Raw genomic sequence first — 18,876 nt, forward strand, 5'->3', positions numbered from 1 at the left:
ATATTCACATTACCTCCTTTTTTGTTTCTAGATGCAACAAAAAATATGGTAAAATTATTGATTAAAAAAATGATCTGATTAAATTAACAGGATTGTATTGCACAATGGATGTTGAATTTACCTAATTTATACAGAATTTACCTCAGGTCATGCTGTTCGAATGAAAAATATAAAACTTCAGTAAAAAGTGTTTCTTGCATCCATACATAAAAGCTGAAAGTATATCATATGTATATGGTGCACAAAATGTGTGGGTCACTTTTAGACATAATACTCCATCTAAATGTCCCTATAGCAGTTTTATTCAATTAATGTGACTGCTGTTATTGTTAATGTTACTAATGTGACTGTGAGTTATTTCACTTTAAGCAAATTATATAGACAGGCTTTTTTTTCCCTGCACTCTGTCTGTCTGTTTTGTTTGCTCATTTTGAGCACATTAAAATCGATGTCTGAAGTTTTATTTTATAAACAAATTCTCTTTTACACGATACTGAACTTAAGTTTACTGAACTTGTTTGAATGAGACAGAAGAAAAGAAGTGGGGGCGAATGAGTGAAAAGTTTTAAAGGTGAACAGTTATGAGTTATCCCAAAATATGGGTCTTACTCATTTAAATATCAGTCACAGAGAGTTAACGTTTAATAAAAGTATACAGGATGTAATATGAAGTAACTCCAATAACTCATTCTCCTTTCTCATCATCATCAAAAGCAGAGATACTCCCGCCTTCTGTGAAACTCCCGAGCACCATCTACAACAATGCTTCTAGGCTCTGCAGCGAATCCACATTCATGACAAATTAAGTTTCTGCTCCATGCACCATAATTCTTCCTTAGCCATCTTGTCCCGTCTGTGCTATTGATCGTATCCAATTTCAGTCTGGCCTACTCTACTCTTCATGCTTATGCACACCCCCCATCCCAACCATGTGCTTCTGGATGATGTCAGCTACACACAGACACAGAGTAAACACCAACTCCTGATCAAGCTTACTATCATTGTGCTTTATCTGTCCACACCAGCCACCTGTTGTTGACACCAATTCATCCTTCAACACGCTGTCAGTTATCACACACCTACACACAGATAGAACAAACTGTGCCTCACTATAAACTGTGACATCTGTATGTGCCCTCTGCTTCTCCTTTTTACCCTTGTCATCTGCTGCAAAAGTGTCAACATTCTCTGTTCTACCTCTTTTTGACAGGGTATTAGGCAACAAGGCAAACCAACTGAGTATTTTCATGGACAATGGAATCATAAGTCACAGAAACTGATTATTTAAAGTCAAAACATGACATGATTACATTATGCAGAGTGAGTGGAATCAATATATGAGATATAGTTTCACCTCTATGGACAATTTACTTTTTTTACACAGTGTTCCTGTTTCAATGGGTATTAAACAGATTTTTCCAGCATAGAAGTGGATGGTGGACTGGCCCTGCTAAGGCACCCGAACCATTGACCACATTCCACTTATGAAGAGTAGTGGTCGTAGTCTGTCTAAACATTTAAAGATGTATTCTCCCCTGCACATGTATGACATGACTACTACACTTCCATACTTCAGTAGTGCCATTTCACATGTGGATTCAGATGAGTATGTTGTGGCAGTTACCTCTACTGGTCAGCAGATGATGTCTCCTTTGGCCTTTTTTCCAGGTGATTTGTACTGAAAGATTCGCCTTCTCCAAACATTTGAGATGTAGGAGGTGGACTGAGGATCCTTTCCACTGCTGTAAAGGTAAATCATCATTTTATGAAAATGTTATTGGCATTTTAGTGTTGATATTGTTTGTGGTCATTGTTTAGGATATTACTAGAAGCAACTGTACCCAATAAGCTGGCTGAATAGCTAGCTATATTTTGGTATGCTGATGTTTGACAGGCTATTGGTTAGGGTCAGCGGTGGAAAGTAACTAAGTACATTTACTCAAGTATTGTACTTAAGTACAATTAAGAGTTATTTTATGCGAGTATTTCCATTTTTCTGCTACTTTATACTGCTACTCCACTACAATTCAGCAGCAATATGGTATACATTATTGCGAAATTGGCCATTTTGTATAATAAGTACTTTACTTTTAGTACCTTAAGTATATTTTAAGTAAAGTAAAAGATGTGAGTAATTATTACACCACTGGTTAGGGAAAATATATGAAGATAGCTATATAGGCTGAATAATACTTGAATTATTTTATTGTAATGTAACTGACAGTGGACGGATGGCCTATTTTGTATAAAATAATTATACAAACGCCTTGTAGCTAGCCCCTATTTGCCTCTTATGTAGGCTAACTAACACAGTTAGCTATTTTTTTACACTTGAAACTAGACGAGCTACAAAGAGCTAGCATTGTTTAAACATTCTGGGAAAATTCCGCAGGTGGTTTGGCAGCACTTACCGGTGTTTTGAACACGTTTCGAGATTCCATTGAAACCAAAATAGATGCGATATACTTCACGTCTATGTGGTGCTACGTGCAGGTAATTCCCAGATGAGTTAAGAAATGGCAACCGGAAGTGACGTATCTTTTGACGCCATTGTGGTACGAATCTGGCGGGGAACGAAAAAAAACTAATCTGGCGGGAAGCATGAGCGCTATATTTTAAAATATAAAATAAGCGTAATTAACGATTAAAATTAATAAAGAAATAATAACAAATACGTGGTGCGTGCTGAGTGCAAGAGGAACTCGAGGATCATTTTGCTGAGTTGTCTTTGGTCGAACATGCGTAAAGTAAGTGTTGCATTTATCGTTACGAAAAACCATGATTTAAATGTAGCATGTAAACAAAGTGATACCGCTGGCAGCTGGTAGCAAACCCAGTCAAATAAGCTAAGCACAAACTTGACTTGATTTATTTGCACTGCATGGCAATATTGCTGTCTGGCAAATTGAACAAGCCTTTATAGATAATTTGTATGCAATATTCCATCTGTTACATTTTGAGTTATCTATTTATCATCATCTATTTATTTGTATTGTACAGCTTACAGCCCACTATAGCTCTTGGGACCTCCCATGCGGTGATGGAGCAAGTTTCTGGGAAAGGATCATGACTGCTCTCCTTGATGGTACCAATGGATCTTACACTATATGGGTATGTCTACAAGTAGAAGGGCACTTATAGTGAACGGACGTCCATCAAGGCCATTTCAAACAACAAAAACCACACTTCAGAGAAAAAAAAATCAAATTCATAAGGTATACATCCGGTACAGGGCAAAGAACAGCTGAAGTGTTTTTGTACCACTGATATTACCATTAATATTGTTCAATTAGATTTCTTGTACCATTTGGGTTTTACTTCATTAATTCTTTCTTGGGTGAGCTGATGCAAAGCAGGATGTGAATTTCTTCTTCCTGAAAGACCTCTGGTACCTCTGATAATGGTAGATTATCTATGGTGATCGGTGACAGACTTCCAGACGCTAATTTCTGGTTTAATTTAATGGGCTCAAGGGAAAGAGAGAGGGGACTTCCTTCCTTGGGATTGTAAATGTTTCATATTACAATCTTACTTTTAATTCTTGATTTGAATACAGTTTACTTTTGTATATATTTGAGCTGCTTTGAGGTTTTCTTTTTATTCTCTCAGATCTTTGAGTAAACTGCTTTGCACAATGGCTACAGCTTTTATAAAGTGTAAATTCAGCGGCGTTTGCAAAGCCAGTTGCTCAGTGCTCTTGTGAGCTTATAAATGTGGCAAAATAAATTTTTCATATTTTTGTTTGTTATTTGATAACTGCATATTATTAATCAGATTATGTGTTGAACTCTAAATAATGCTTCTGGTCAAAACCATACATGGCAAACAGCTCAATATGGAGAATGGAGGCGTGTTATAACATTGTGTAATGCATTCATTGTGGTGCATACACCATCTGGCTGGCATTTTTGTAATGAGAGCTAGGATGTGGAGTGGAACACAACATTCATAACACTTAACAAAATTACTGCCAGTATTGCCTCTATCATAAATTCTGACAGCACTACATGAAAATTTAAACAAGTTTCACACAGAGTTTGATATTATTTGAGATATTATCTGTGATAAATTTTTTATCGCTTATGTTTTCATAAATGTTTATTTAGCGGTTGTGGAACACTAAGTGTATGGATTGTTGATAAAATCAATATCACTGACATTTTATTATATTAAACTTTGTAGCTACTACATTGAACAGGGCTGAACACCTTGAAGAGGCTTGGTTATTAGAATATACAGGCCTTGTTTTTAGATTATAGAAAAACGTGATATGGAACATAATGTTTCTGTTGCCGCCTCTTTGGCTGACATCTAGCAGTTGTCGTTCCATACACAATGTTATGGCTCTGGCTGGAATATTTGGAAATTTTCTAGTGATTATTGCTCCCCACTATGCCATTATTTGTTAATATGTCTACTCTGAATTATCCATCTGTCTGTCTTACAAGTGAATTCTCAGGTATTCCCATGTACAGTGTGACAAAAGGCATATTTTCTCCTCTGCTAGAGGGAGCAGAATTTAAAATGAAACTCTTTACTTGTAGCGTAATCAGTGTGTGTCTCCTTCATACTGTCTATGTGTGATTCTTAATTGTGCTCTCAGTTCCCTGACAAAATAGAGCAAACATACTTTGTTTACAGAGACTACACTGTAGACAATAGCTTACTGTTCAAAACAGCTTACAGAAAATGAAAATGCTTAATTGCAAAACAAAACCCTGATGCAGCTCCAAAGGGGATTTAATTAATATTGCTTATTGTTTGTGCAAGCTTGTTTTTTGGTAAGGAGGAAAACTGCTTTTTTTTTTATTTTTACCGGTTGCCCAAGTAATTTATCTCTGTTTTGAAATGATCTAGTAAGCTCCATATATTCTGTGTAAACCATGGTCTGCCAGGAAGGAGAGCACACCCCAGAATAATAAGCCCCCTTCAATTGTAGCAATAATTTCATTTTGCAAGAATAATGAGTCATACTAATCTCCATGGTAGAAAACATAATTAAATTTGCCAGCCTCAAATTTGGAGTCGCCTCTTCAAGAAGTCCCAAACAATAAATACCACGTGTTTTACTTTGTCAAAATACAGTACATTTTTAGTCAGGGTGAAAGCAAATTCTAAACCAGAAAGTACAAATTTAATTGTAGGATGGTAACTAACACTGATCAATACAGGACGGTGGTGTAAGGACACTGTAAGAGTGCAGGCAGTGCATCCATATCAGACATATTTACCACAGCACATTTCATATTGAAATATATAGGGCTTTTTATAAATACATACTATATTTACATTTTAGGCCAAATAATTCCATCACGTGCTATTCCATAGTTAAGTGAAGACTGAGATGTGTGGCTTTTATCACATGGTATACAATATTTACTCTTCAAACTGAAGCAAAACTGAGAGAGGGGGGTGTCATGAGCTACGACTGCCATCTGCAGACAGGTGTGTGGAACTGCTTTAATAAATTGGGTTCAGCCAAATAAGCTGACATGAGCAAAATGTCTCTTTTGGGTGTTAACATGATTTTTTAACAAAGCTAATATGAAACTTATGTTTATTGGGGTTGTTAAGGAAGCGTGTTTCCGTATGTGTGGATGTGTTTGTGTGTGTGCTGTTTTCGAGTGGCTGACACGCGCTCAGTCAACCTGCTCTGCGTGCCCTCCTTTCAGAGCCAATCACGTTGTAGATAAACAGAGTCTTGCGTCATTGTTATTGTGGTAGCTGGATTTCCAGCTGCTTATAGAGATTTCGCCACCATTTCACTTAGATTTCGGCATCTAAAGCTGCGTAAACGTGTGGATCCGCAAGTTTCTACCATTACAATGTCGCTCCAAAAGGACATTTCGTCTGACGAGAGTTTGCAAGGTAAAGTATAAACGTCAAAACAAGCTAGTACCTCACCAGTGTTGATGCTAGTTGCTAGCCGATAATTAAGAAACTACAAGGTGACTAACATTAAATCGCTTAGACTAGCCCTGTGAAAAGCCTGAGCTGATGTAACAAACCAGCAGGCTCAAGCTTACATTTTTTAATTGTTCTATAAGACGTAGAGAGACCACTGTAAGACGTTACCCCATCGTCCTAGTTAGTTAACAAGGCTTGTTTGCAATGCTACAAAAACAGAATGCCTTCAAGCTAAGAGCCCCTCCATGTTGATTGTTCTACTGTACCCATAGCCTGCGTGGCAGTCCCAGGCTATGTAGGTCAGTGATACAACACTACATACTCACCAGGTTTCACGTGTAACGACTATTGTATTTGATTTTAGGTTCCTGGGTTGAGCTGCATTTCAGTAGCAATGGCTCTCAAAGTACAAGTCATCACGGTAGCCAGGAGCAAATCCCCACGTCCAGCCAGGAGTGTGACGTGGAAAAAATGCTGCTAGATGCACAGAACGAGTCGGGCAGAAACAGTTCCAGAGGAAGCTCTCAATGCAACAGGTTTGTAGGAAAAGGGGAAACAAAGTTTGTGTTTTTCTTTTGTGTTGTGTAACACAGATTGTCAATAAGTGTTATTCACAAAGTTTCCCTTATGTGTCGTTGTTACATCAGCCCACTCAGAGCACAGACGCCCCTTCTTATGTGGAGAGGCTCAGAGGGAAACAGCTCACAGGTATATTTGTTGGAACTACTGACCTGTATCAAAATCTAATAATCGCATTCAAATTAAGTGTAGTTTTATTAAATAGTTTGTTTGATATTGTATAGCATACTGTTGTTTTGAAATATCTGTGATGACCAAGTTGATGCTGGATGTATTTTTCAGTCAGATGAAGACTTCCAAGAAACAAGACGGGAAGTGGAGAATCTGATGAAGAAAAATGCTGACTGGATCTGGGACTGGTCTAGTCGACCTGAGAACAATCCACCAAAGTATGTTTCCACCACTAATTATAACTTATACTCTTAATTTGTGATATGCAGTTTTTGTAATTTCAGTGGAGTAATTATTCCAAAATATGGACAAAAAATTAGCTATTACACAATTCAAGCAAAGTGTTGATGTCTATGAACTACGTTGATACAGTTTGAATGCAAAAGTAATCACTAGCAAGAGGAAAAATGGTTGTAGTTACAGGGATGGTAGAGGAAATTGTTAAACCCTATAGTGATAATCACTTACATATAGTAGCCTAAGTATATTTATTTTATGGCATGATTTATAATTGTAATTCATTGAATTTAAAATGATGTCTGTGTTAGCATAGGTGTCAGTGTGACATTAAACTGGCACTCATTCATTTTAATGTATTCAAAACAATGAAAAATTAATGTGCTCCTCTGTAGGGAGTTCCTGCTGAAGTACCCTAAGCGCTCGACCTCTCTCAGCATCAGGAACACCAGCGTCATGAAGAAGGGAGGCATTCTCTCTGCTGACTTTCTGAAGCTTTTCCTGCCCTCATTAATCATTTCTCACATACTTGCTGTTGGGTTAGGGTAAGCAAAATTATTTAATTGCTAACTGGCAATATTACAGTAGCCCCCAAACTAAAAACACTTAATAGGAACCTCTAGAGGCAATTACAGAAGGATCCTCTAAAAACCCTTTAAAACCCCAATTTTTGACCACATGCATTTAATGTATATGTGAAAATATAGACCAGTTTTCCCACTGTTTACAAACATCACTGATGTCATTGATAAACCTTGATCTTACTTCCATAAACCTCTAACATATGTAAATAGAGGAGAACCACAACAAAACAAGCAGAGGACATAAACATAAAGGGTGTTCAGAGTATAGCATGATTGGAAGCATTGTTGGATAGGCAGCCAGCGGCGGCCAGTAATGCTTGTGTTCAGTGTCTCAGATTTAGTGGGTAAACTACTTGTATGTTCAAAGCTTTGTTCCTAACCCTAAGAGTGTACAGGTCACTCAGTTTAGTCTAATGTGTCCCAACTATTTTATTCAAAAAACTGCAGAGAGCATAACTTGCTTTCTGAGGAAATTCTGTTTAGTACCAGTAGTAATTTGTCTGTAGAGTTAAGTCATTTCAATAATTTGCCTGTAGAGTCTGTAGTGTTTAAAAAAAACATTGCATATTTTTTCTAGTGACAAAGGTATGATGATGATGATGAAGTAAAGACATTTAGTCCCTGCTCCAGGGTATTTTTGTAAGACATATTTTTGGAGACTTTAAAAATTTTTCCAGATGGTTATTTATATGTTTTGCTCTCAGCATCTAATTTTACTTTTGTCTCTTTCCTTTTAGGATATATATTGGGAAGCGGCTAACTTCCCACAACACCTACTAAGTAGAATAGTGATGTGTTGCAACAACTCGTCACCTTGATGTGACCGTCTTGGCATGCCTTAAAATGGGACCTTATGAAGATCAATGTAGATGTGGCCATGTGACATGGTCCAATATGACTGAGAGCCTCATGTTGCCCACAACAGCATGGAGATTGAAGGGTCTGTTATTGCTTTTTCATGGGGTGTACCCCTGAACAGAGCATTGACCAATCCTCTGCTTCTTGCTGTAGTCCCTGTCCTGCCCTGGAGATGACTGTTTTGCTGCTTCCTGCTCCTTAAATCTGCATGTTAGGGAACTTATATATTGTACATCATTTCCTTTTTTCTTTTTGCAGTTAGAAGTCACTTGAGAGTTTAAATGATATACTGTCAATTGATTTTTTTTTCTAAATCAGCAGTGGTTAAATAGTTTTGATTTGTATTTTTTTTTTTTTAAATTTTTTGTCCAAGGGATCATTAGCTTAGTGTTTATGAGATAACATCCGACACTGATTGCTCATTTTGTGCAACTGTAAATTGTAGAAAAGCATACGTTAGCTTATTAAGCACAGATGTGGTCCATTTTGTTCATCTTTGCACAAAAAAGCTGGAAACATACATATGGCCTTGTTGAATTTATGCACAAGTTAATATGTCGGAACACGTAGCTGACTTCCAAAGGAGAGGACCACATGCAGATGAACACAATTAAAATTTTATTGAACTTTGGTCAAAATAATAAACAAGTGAATACATTGCCACCATGTTAGGAATCAATGGACAAAGACAATGCATTATTATGTGTTTGTTTTAATGTCATCAGTATATGTTTTGTGTAGTCAACTTTCATTTCTGCATTCACAACTACGGAGATAAGATCCACATTTGCAATATGCGGTTCAAATTTGGGTGACATCCCTAATAAATGAATAAGGGCACATGTATGAGGCCTGTCTGACTTTTATTTACTTATTACATGACTCGGAGGCACTCTATCACATAAACTGTATGGTGTGCAATTTTCCTCCTTTGTGTTTTCATAGACAGCCACATATAGCAGCAGTATATGAGGACATAACTCTATAAAATAGGATTTACAAATAATGCACATGAGGTTTGTAAAACGTTTGGGGACATATAACTTGTAGCTGTCACTGATAGAAGTAGGTATTAAGGCTGCAGATTCCCTTTGTCCTGGGCCCCATCTTGTGCCATGTAGTTTCCAGCCTGCATCCTAAAACATGGTCAAAAACTAGAAATTAATCTCTTGACACAAACACATTATTGGTTGTCTCCAACAGTGGTTCTGAAACTGGTAGCCCCAAATAGTATTTCCATGACAAGTTTGCTTGAGATCTGCTCAAAAGACAGTGGTGTGACTGAACATTTTTCCACCTCTCTACAACATAAAAACATGCAAAGCAATAAACATGTTTTAATACATACTTCTAAATTTAAAAACACATCTGTAGTTTTAGTTTCTTTTATTATGTGGATGACAAGGTGTACTTGAGTAGATACAGTCAGTGAAATTATGTCACCGTATTGACTGGGGTAAAGTAAGAGGAGGGAGGGGAAGAAAAGAAACAAGTCCACTTTCCAAATTCATGGCCTCTTCCACCAGCAGTTTGGCCTGAATACATGGCCAATGGGGGAATGTTACAGTTAGGCTTATTGGCCATTAATCCGTGCTTCAGAGGGCCCAAAATCTTTGAAATGATGTTACAACTTTGACAAGACGTCATTTTAAGGGCTTCCAAGAGTTCTGTTGTTAAATCATGAAATGAAGGCTTAAAATGTCAACACAAACACCAACGTTCAAGAGTTTGACCTCTAGGGAGTGCCATTCCGTCAATTAGACCCGAATTGGGCTTTCTGGGTCAGGGGGGCATGTTGATTGCCCTGGTGCCAAAGGCAAAAACAACCTAAGCTCAGACTCAAAATAAAACAGGCCTATGGATCAACCTCCTGTGGCAAAAAAAGTAGACACGTGCTTTCGAATTCTTCACCAGGAGGACAACGAGGCTGTTTCTTCTTATACAGATAGACAAGTAGTAGGCTTAACTACACAGGTACGGTAAAAGCCCTATCCTCTGGAGCCCCAAATCTTCTAGTTGATTTTGTCCTGGAAAATGTACAAGTTGTTGGTGGCTGCCACAGCTATCACGTTATCTTTGGGGTGCCAGGCAGTGTGGAGGATCTTCTTGTTGAAGTCCAGGCTGTCCACGCTGATCTCATCCTTCTTTCTCTTGCCACCAGTGGACACTTTGCGGGGTTTGAGCGTAGCCCGTGGTTTGCTGCTCTCCCGGGACGCCTCCAGTGTGATGTCCCGCCTGGTGTTGCGGTCAAACATTCGAAAGAAGTTGTTGTAGGAGCCGGTCATGATGGCACTGATGGAGAAAGACATTCAAAGTGATTGTTTGCACGGAGTTGCTATAAAACCTAGAGTGTCACCAGTGATAGACACATTTAATACAAAACCCAGGAACAGTGTTCTGAATATTATAAAATAAACAATTAAAGTAACAGCAAGTGTAATGCCATCCCATGCAAGAACAAGTAGACTCACCTGTCACTGCCATTCCAGCAGCACTCAAACTTGTCGAAGATGCAGTCATTTTCATACAAGGAGCAGAGTTTACTGCGAAGGTATTCATGCACCTGAAACAAAACAAAAGACTTAGCCTGAATATTCACTTGAGGCGGATGTCTTCATCAGTATGAATAGAATTTAAGTGCAAAAGGGATCATCCAGCTAACACAATACTTGGCCTGCATATTACAATTTTATCACATGAACAGTGACTTCTGCTTGGAACATTTTAGCACAACTGTCCTCAGATTCAACAGACACACTTGTGAGGCTCCTACTTTTTTTGAGTCATTAGGAGCTTGCATGCCACATAGTCAAAATGACATTGTTTAAAACTTCAATCATAGAAAAAACATTTAGTGCTTTTTAATTTGTTACATTACTGATTTTAAGCTGTCACTTGACTCAGAGAGATCATTTTTGAAACAATGCTTACTTCGTTTTCACGCAGGGTTAATGTCAGTTATATTTTAAGTCACAAGATAAGTATGTTTATGCACCTGATATGTCTCCACTGGCCTGTTCTCCATGTTGAGGTCCCAAACTTTGACGGAGAGGTAGTCACGTGTCATCATATAGCGTCCACTGTGACTGAACTTCACGTCCGAGATGGAGGAGATGATCTCAGAGAAAAAGGATCGGCTGCTTGGATCCTCAGGCTCCTCAAAGACTTAAAAAATAAATAAATAAATCCTCAATTGTTATTTCTAATATTTCTAATCATTCCCAGCATGACTTTGTTAGACTACAATAACTCAAAATAAAGAAAGTGATGTTTTAAAAGCAGGAAATCTAAATATTAGATTACTTAATGTCTAGTATTTTTAATTAATTACTTAATTGATCCATCTAAACTTTAATCAATGATTTTTCCACTGATCGACTAATTAATTTACTCAATTCACATGCAGTGGAGGTACTTACACTTTGAGTGCCTATCGCAGAGTGCCGCTGCTCGCATGTCACACAGGCGGATGGTGCCTTTGCTACTGCTGTACACAAATACATTGCATTGGTGTGGATGGCACTCAGCAGCTGTGATTACTTCTGTCAGTTCCTCCATGTTGGCAGGCTTGATGTCTACAATATCTGGGAACACACTGTTAAGGAACTAACAGTCTTACATTTCATTATGAAAGAGTGCAGAGACTATTGACCCCTAAGCCACATATCTAATATCTGCTGCTTTCTGATGTGCAAAAAGGATACTAAAACTTCTGTCTGTGATTTCCAAGTGCCATAGATTTATTCTTAGGTCATCTGCGGAGAGGTACGTTTCATGATCACTATTTACAGAAATGGAATTAATGTGATAGGTGTGCGCATTTGCAAAGATCCTCCGTGGGCTTGCTTCTACCATGAGATCCATTGGCATCAGTACTGGTACCTGAAACATACAACATGCACCTATTTAGATAAGATTTTATTAAAACCATAAACAGCCATGTTTGAATATGACACAGGTTACATACCCGTAAAGAGGTGATTCTAAAGGGGTCTCTGAGTCGTCCATCCTCATCTTTCAGGTTGTAACCTTCTGCTCGTTTATCTCTTTCACTAATTTTCCACAATTTGATAGTTTTATCTGACAAAAACAGATAAGGAAGTTGTAAAATTTAGAGGTGAAGAATAATTAGAATTAAGTTCATTCACACAATTTAAAATTCTAATACCAAATAATCAAAATAGATAAACTCGGAACTCTTACCATTTGTCGAAAGTAGAAAGTGAGCAGCATTTTGTTGGGGTAGCCATCTTATTTTATTAATTTTTTCCTCGATTTCTAAACTTTTCAAATAGTCAAATTCTGGCTCGTGACTCTGAAAAGTGCTATAGACGTTGTACTCCCCGCGCAGGTGTGGACGATTCTTAGACTGGAAGAAAACATTGTAAACATAAGTCACAAAGTGCACACAGTATCATTGCAACATAGAGTCAGCATGTACCTTCTGACATTAGACTGCTGATGAAGATACTCTTGTCTTGCTCCATATGAATCTTACCTCTTGTTCATGTTGAAATATCACTACTCTGCCTCCTTTATCTCCAGTTGCGAGCAATTCTCCAGAATAGTTGAACTCAACCGTTGAGATTATGTCAGCTGAAAATGGACACACAGACTGATTAAGACCTCACAGCTCAGTTTCCTCGATTACAGTTCTGATGGCAACTAGAATCATGCTAGCGGTGCAGATTACATTTTTCTTGTGACACACAGACAGCCAAACGCGCACAACACACACACCCATTCATGTATGAATGAATGAAAACACGCATGATGTCACTTTGACAATTTATGGACGCAGCACATTGACGTCATGGACACGGTCGCTCCCCTTTTAATAGCTTAGCCACCACCTAGCATAAAGCTAGCTAGCGGCATACAGTTATTTACTGAAGAAAGGGCGTTTGTGCAATTGATCCACAAACAGACTCACACCAATCACGACAGCTGCCCTGTATTAAAACCTGTGTGACCATCTAGCTATCGTGCATCTCATGTGAAGTCCACAGAGCATCATCATCATCATCAGACCATCTAGCTAGCTTCCCACCGTTCCAGCCTAACCGCCGAGCTAACGTTAGCCACATACCTTCCGCAACATCTTCATCTATCGCTCCTTTCACTTGAGAGAAACACCACTGGAAATCATTTCCTCCTGCAACTCCTGTAAAAAAAAACACAAAAGAGACAAAAGAACACAGTGTTGGTTTGCGTCTGATTCGCGTTTCGTGTGGCGATAAAACGACCTGACAGTGACACAGTTTGACAACTAGCACCTTAGCTCGCCAGCGCTAACGTTGGCTAGCTAACTTGCAGATTCAGGCCATCACACACACCAAGTGAGGTGGATCCTTCTCACCCCTTCAAAAGTAGCTTACCCGCCATTGCTTCATTTAGCAGCTCTTGCTTTACACAGCTTCCAATACTTAATCAACCAATGCGGCTTGCTCGGGGGAACAGATAGCATCCACAATCAGTGTGAAGACTCGGGTCCGGATCTGTCAAGACCACGGAAATTATCCGTGATTTTTTTTTTCTTCCAAAATGGCGCACAGTACATGGAGAAATGACGTCATGCACACATGCCACATCCTGGCTCCCTCCATCCTCCCGAGCATCATTTTATTAAATCTGCATTCAGTCTTTATTTTCAGTGCTTTCGACTTTACCTCTATTACATTCCACATTAAGCGCTTCATATCGAGCCTGTTTAAGCCAATTCAGCTGTCCTCTGATTCGTGGGTGGGACATATGACACATATGACACTGCACATCAGGTGTAGGTATCCTTTGATAAAAGCTGAAGCACGCAAAGAACAAGAAGAACTAGCTATGCAGTGTAACATTTTCTAGTCCTGTGTCCATAGACCAGGTGTCATGAATATAGTGTAATGTATAATGTGTAATGTAACTGATTAAGTTATAGCAGTGAAAAACTTCTATTTACAAATTATATTATTCACGGTAAAACGTTTTTCTATTTTTATTGTTCGCTTGGTCCTTGTTGCTGTTAAATATTAAGTGTTTCCTAACTCAAAAACATTGTATGACACCTTAGAAGTACCCCAGCTTTGTATTGTATGGTCAGTGGGTGACATCTAGTGGGCAAAAGGATGAAAACCCAGTTGTTATTTCGATTGGTAATGCAGGTGTGTTGTATCTCTGAGGGTAATAAACTAAATGTACATACTACTATTATTCAGATCCCATTTCACAGAACTGCCAAAGGGCCTTTTGTATTTTTAGCTTGTCCTTTGTGACTTGATGTGTAAAGCCTGATCCATCAAGTCCAATCAAAAACAAATAGTAAGTTAAAAAGTTAAAATACAACAATTTATTTTCTCAGTTTTGACTTTGACTGTTGACCTGTAAGAACAAGGAGTAATTTGCTCAAAAGCCTATGTCTCTTACAGTCTTGACAATATCTATCTATCTATCTATCTATCTATCTATCTATCTATCTATCTATCTATCTATCTAAATCTTGATTTTACTTTAGATCACTTCTAAAATAGAAAATACATTTTATTTTGGTTGATCTTTTATTTGAGTTTTTTATTTTATTTTATATGGAGCATTCAGTCTGTGTCAACCAAACACTTGTATGCTATCAGTCGTTTTGTATTGTTTTCTTCAAATGGTGGAGTCTACATTAGGGAACAAACTTTTCAAATGTTCTGCTCAGAATTTGCCAAAAAAAGTATGCCATGCATATTTCTATTTTTGGGGGGATATGCTCAAAATCATGATGCAAAATATACATGATGTTCAAGCTGTGGTGGCTGTTTTTAGTTTTATGCTTATTTTTCTGTAAACAGCACTCTCTGAGGGGTGGGAGTTGTCAAGAATTGGGAGGCGATGGATAACCCATAGGGGCTGATTGTGTAATAAAAAAAAGTCACATTCCCAAAAAAAAAGAAAAAAAAAGAAAGAAACTAAAGAACAAAAAAATTAGCAGATTCTGATGACGTGTGAGAATATGTAATATCTGGGGCACATTTCAGTGGACGGAATAACCAGAGATACTGTATGTCCTCTTAAGTGCACTGATTGATAGAAACAGGCTATTAATTTCACTGAAAAGTAAAATGAGGTCCTATGTTTTTACAGCAGTTATTATATTCTAATTTTACTCTTTATCTTTAAATAGCATGGTGCTCATTAAGAAATAATGCTTGTTTTTAACCAGATGTTACAGGTCGTATGTGTCTTTGAAGCTTGCTAACCCTCTGCACTGACTTCAAGTAACTGTGATAATGAGCTCTGGAAGCCTACTACATATTGATGGCATTTTGTCCATTGTGCTTTTATTTGTTTTCCGAATTTGCAGATTGTCCTGGAGGTGGCAAGTGAATGAAATAGGGATGTAAACTGAAAGACCTGGACCAAATCTCACCAAAACCTTCTCCCCGGTATCTCCCGAGCTCCACATCCCCCTCATCACTCACACAGCGTCCCTCGGGGAGAAGCAGAGCAGAGGCCTGGAGGTTAGGAAGACTATATCTATATCTATTGTTATATATATAAAGGTGGACCAACTTGTGCCTGCAGTGTTAGTACAAGTTGGCTGGTGTAACACTGCTCATAGAAATGAAAGAGCATACATAGAAATTTGTATAAATTATACATTTTACAGGTGTTCCCTAAGACACAGGTGAATAGTGACTTTAAACATAATAAACCCCAATAAGCATTCTACACCTGCTTGTGTAGTGATCCCATTTGTAGTTAAAAGACATGGTTACCCTTGAATTAAAAATAGATGGCTCACCAGTGTTCTGTAAAACCATCATTATTGTAAGAACCACTTGAACCTCCAAAACATCCTTGACTTCTACATGAGGAGCCCTGTGCATTTACACACAGTATCAAATAGGGTTTGCAGTGGTTTTTACTATGGCTTCAACCTCTGACTAAATGGAACAAAATGTGTATTTGTCTGATGAGGCAGTGTAGACATTACTCGCTGGATACAATAAGTACGACATACTTTTCATTTTAAAGCATTAACTTTGTGGGTACAAATGCTATTAATTGCCAGATCGGAATAAAGGATGTGAAATGCCGCTTTTTAAATTCTAGGAAATGATGAAAAGAGGCGTTTTTCAAATTTTAGTTTAATTTTAATTGCATTCTAAAACGTCTGTCCTCACTACATATCATTCTTAGAAATAAGAGTAAAGAAAATTGCTGTCTTGATTAATAGTGCACTACTAAAAACAAAAGGAACTGTTTGTGTTCATTGTCACGGTGTGAAGGAGAAACATTTGACTAAAGCCTAATTTGTGATTTAATAAACTGCACAGCCTAATTGTTGTATACATTAGATTTTTCATATTTTTACAAGTTCAGTGTTGTGGCTGTGACTGTGTGTGTGTGTGAAAAAGAGTGTGTGTGCTGCCGTGCCGTAGCTTCATCAGGTATAAGGAGAGGTGTTGACTTTATTCCGAGCCTCCAGTAACACCACTGACTCTGATAGTTCCCCATCCCTGTGGGAATTCATTATAAGACAGCTAGAGGCTGCTTGTGGATGGTTACTGTGCTGCCCGTATGTTAACTTGTCGCTATCGCGCAAGGCAAACATGTGGTGCAGCTGCTTTCTCTGGCTGTGGGCAACCTGGAGAGATTGATTGGTGAGCCTTCTGTTTTATCCAGGATCAGGGCCACATTCAGTAGACATGGTGCCTCCGGAGAAGCAGCCATTTCCCCCAGAAAATATGGCTCATTACCAGCACAGACAAAATGAAGGTATATTGACTTTTTAACATCTTACAACACACCTATTCCTGAGCCGTTTAACAACAAGCGTTTGTTATCCTGGAAATCTTTACTTTATGTTATTCTCATGTAACTGAATACAAAGACGGGTCTGATTTTTTAACATGAGCTCATCATGTTCAAGTTTCTTTTGACAAACTCAGACACAGCTAAGTACTGATTCCATCTATTTCAGTATGAATTTACACACTGGGGTATCCACATAAATACCCATACACATGCATGCCCCCCCCCACCCCCTCCCCCCAGACACACAAAAACATACTCTCACCCCACTATTTGGTCCATAGACAGTTTTTTAACACAAACCATTGGGCAGTGGATGTGTCTGCTCTGCTCAGGGGCATAAGCTCTGTCCAGACCCTCAGTCTTAACACACACACACACACACACACACACACAAACAGCAAAGACAAACACAATCAATTATTCAAGACTCTTGTTTTGGCGCATGTGTTTTTTTTTTTTTTCTTCTTTTTATTTCTGTTCTGTTGTTTCTATAGCATCCTCTGGCAAATTAACAGCCAGGAGGCCCGATGAGTGAGATATGAGGCCTGATGACTTGAGGTCTGTGTATGCCTTTGTAATTTAGATGGCAGAGTATAATTTGCATGCACAGCCTTCAACATTGTCTCATTGTCTGAAGGAGATTATCCTCGCGGCTCTCCACAACTGAGGGTTGTCAGAGACCTGGCTTGGAAGACAAACCTTTGCCTCCTTGTTTATTTCCCCCATGAGTGGAAATTTTCAGTGTGGTCATTCAGTGTAGTTAAACCTCACACTGAAGCACACAAGAGATGAGTGCAAATAGTACTCTGTCCTTTACTTTTTTTATTATTATTTTTTCAGTTCTACCTCTTTGCTAAGGCTCTATGCCTTCATATGTGAGATGCAGTGTATAGTGTATATTTTACATACAGGGACTGTCATTCTTCAGTGTGCAAATTTGTGCACTAGATGGCACTATGGCACTTATTATTCAATGCCAACAGATAATTTCCATTTTGGAGGATAAGTGTGTGCTGCTGACACAAGGGATGATCACAGACGGCTTGTTTTCCCCGAGCTGATGTTGATGGTATCATGAAGAACTCCATATGCACTTACATTTATTAATTAACTGTTTTGACCTTTAAGCACAAAGCAATTGTTCTGACTGTCAAAGTTCCACGTGAAATATACATAAAAGAAAATCCAGAATTTTTAGCCGCATGGCTCGCCAAAGTTTTCGGCTTATCTCCGTGAACACTCCAACTTGACAGATTCAGAGAAATTTTGTTAAAAGCTCAAGCCAACATCAGAAAAGATATACCCTCACGAATCAATGAAAACTGAAAAGAACCACATTGAGGGGATATATTAGATGTGAATCCTTGCAGCGATGATGTCCTTGTAACAGATCATATTGTAAATAAGATGGGTTAAATTGCACTTGTAGCTTCCCTTCAAACATTCGGGGCTATTCTCTCGGGGGGACAAGAGAGTGCTGCAGACTCTTCCTCTAATAACGCTAGACAATGAGATCCCAGCTCATAACATAGGCCTCCACTATATAGAACAAGTATTGGGGGCTTAGCAGCTAATAAAGTGGCAAGTCTTCAAATCCATGTCAGAAGAGCAGAGTGCCACAGGGACCTTTCATAACACTTGTATGTGCAGGTTCAACTGCAGTGTAAAGGTTACACATCCACATTGTACTGATCTAACCTGATGAGTTGCCTTAAGCCTCACAAATTTCAAGGCTGTGTTTCTTATTTAAAGA

General features: G+C 38.4%; 2 protein-coding genes across 2 annotated transcripts; one reads left to right on the top strand and one right to left on the bottom strand.

The window, feature by feature from the left end:
• Positions 1–5,700: 5,700 nt before the first annotated feature.
• bnip3 (BCL2 interacting protein 3) lies at positions 5,701–9,182 on the top strand. Its single transcript, XM_022763548.1, has 6 exons — positions 5,701–5,868; positions 6,272–6,443; positions 6,555–6,615; positions 6,769–6,875; positions 7,290–7,439; positions 8,216–9,182. The coding sequence occupies exons 1-6, from the start codon at positions 5,826–5,828 to the stop codon at positions 8,256–8,258; spliced, it is 576 nt and encodes a 191-aa protein (XP_022619269.1). The 5' UTR covers positions 5,701–5,825; the 3' UTR covers positions 8,259–9,182.
• On the bottom strand, positions 8,942–13,866 carry ppp2r2d (protein phosphatase 2 regulatory subunit Bdelta). Its single transcript, XM_022763547.1, has 10 exons — positions 13,715–13,866; positions 13,426–13,500; positions 12,835–12,932; positions 12,540–12,705; positions 12,304–12,416; positions 12,041–12,218; positions 11,756–11,920; positions 11,332–11,501; positions 10,808–10,899; positions 8,942–10,628 (listed from the first exon to the last, which is right to left on the bottom strand). The coding sequence occupies exons 1-10, from the start codon at positions 13,719–13,721 to the stop codon at positions 10,349–10,351; spliced, it is 1,344 nt and encodes a 447-aa protein (XP_022619268.1). The 5' UTR covers positions 13,722–13,866; the 3' UTR covers positions 8,942–10,348.
• Positions 13,867–18,876: the final 5,010 nt, after the last annotated feature.

Source organism: Seriola dumerili, unplaced genomic scaffold (genome assembly GCF_002260705.1).
Source record: "Seriola dumerili isolate Sdu_G_001 unplaced genomic scaffold, Sdu_1.0 BDQW01000478.1, whole genome shotgun sequence".
Classification (NCBI taxonomy): Eukaryota; Metazoa; Chordata; class Actinopteri; order Carangiformes; family Carangidae; genus Seriola; species Seriola dumerili.

Bases quoted from the DNA above. Each gene is read 5' to 3' on its own strand.
- ppp2r2d (XM_022763547.1), bottom strand. The intron at 12,706-12,834 runs GTAAGATTCATA...GTTTTCTTCCAG, and splicing joins TATTTCAACATGAACAAGAG to TCTAAGAATCGTCCACACCT. The intron at 10,900-11,331 runs GTGCATAAACAT...GTTTTGTTTCAG, and splicing joins GGCCAGTGGAGACATATCAG to GTGCATGAATACCTTCGCAG.
- bnip3 (XM_022763548.1), top strand. From the start codon at position 5,826: ATGTCGCTCCAAAAGGACATTTCGTCTGACGAGAGTTTGCAAG. The intron at 5,869-6,271 runs GTAAAGTATAAA...ATTTGATTTTAG, and splicing joins GTCTGACGAGAGTTTGCAAG to GTTCCTGGGTTGAGCTGCAT. The intron at 6,616-6,768 runs GTATATTTGTTG...TGTATTTTTCAG, and splicing joins CAGAGGGAAACAGCTCACAG to TCAGATGAAGACTTCCAAGA.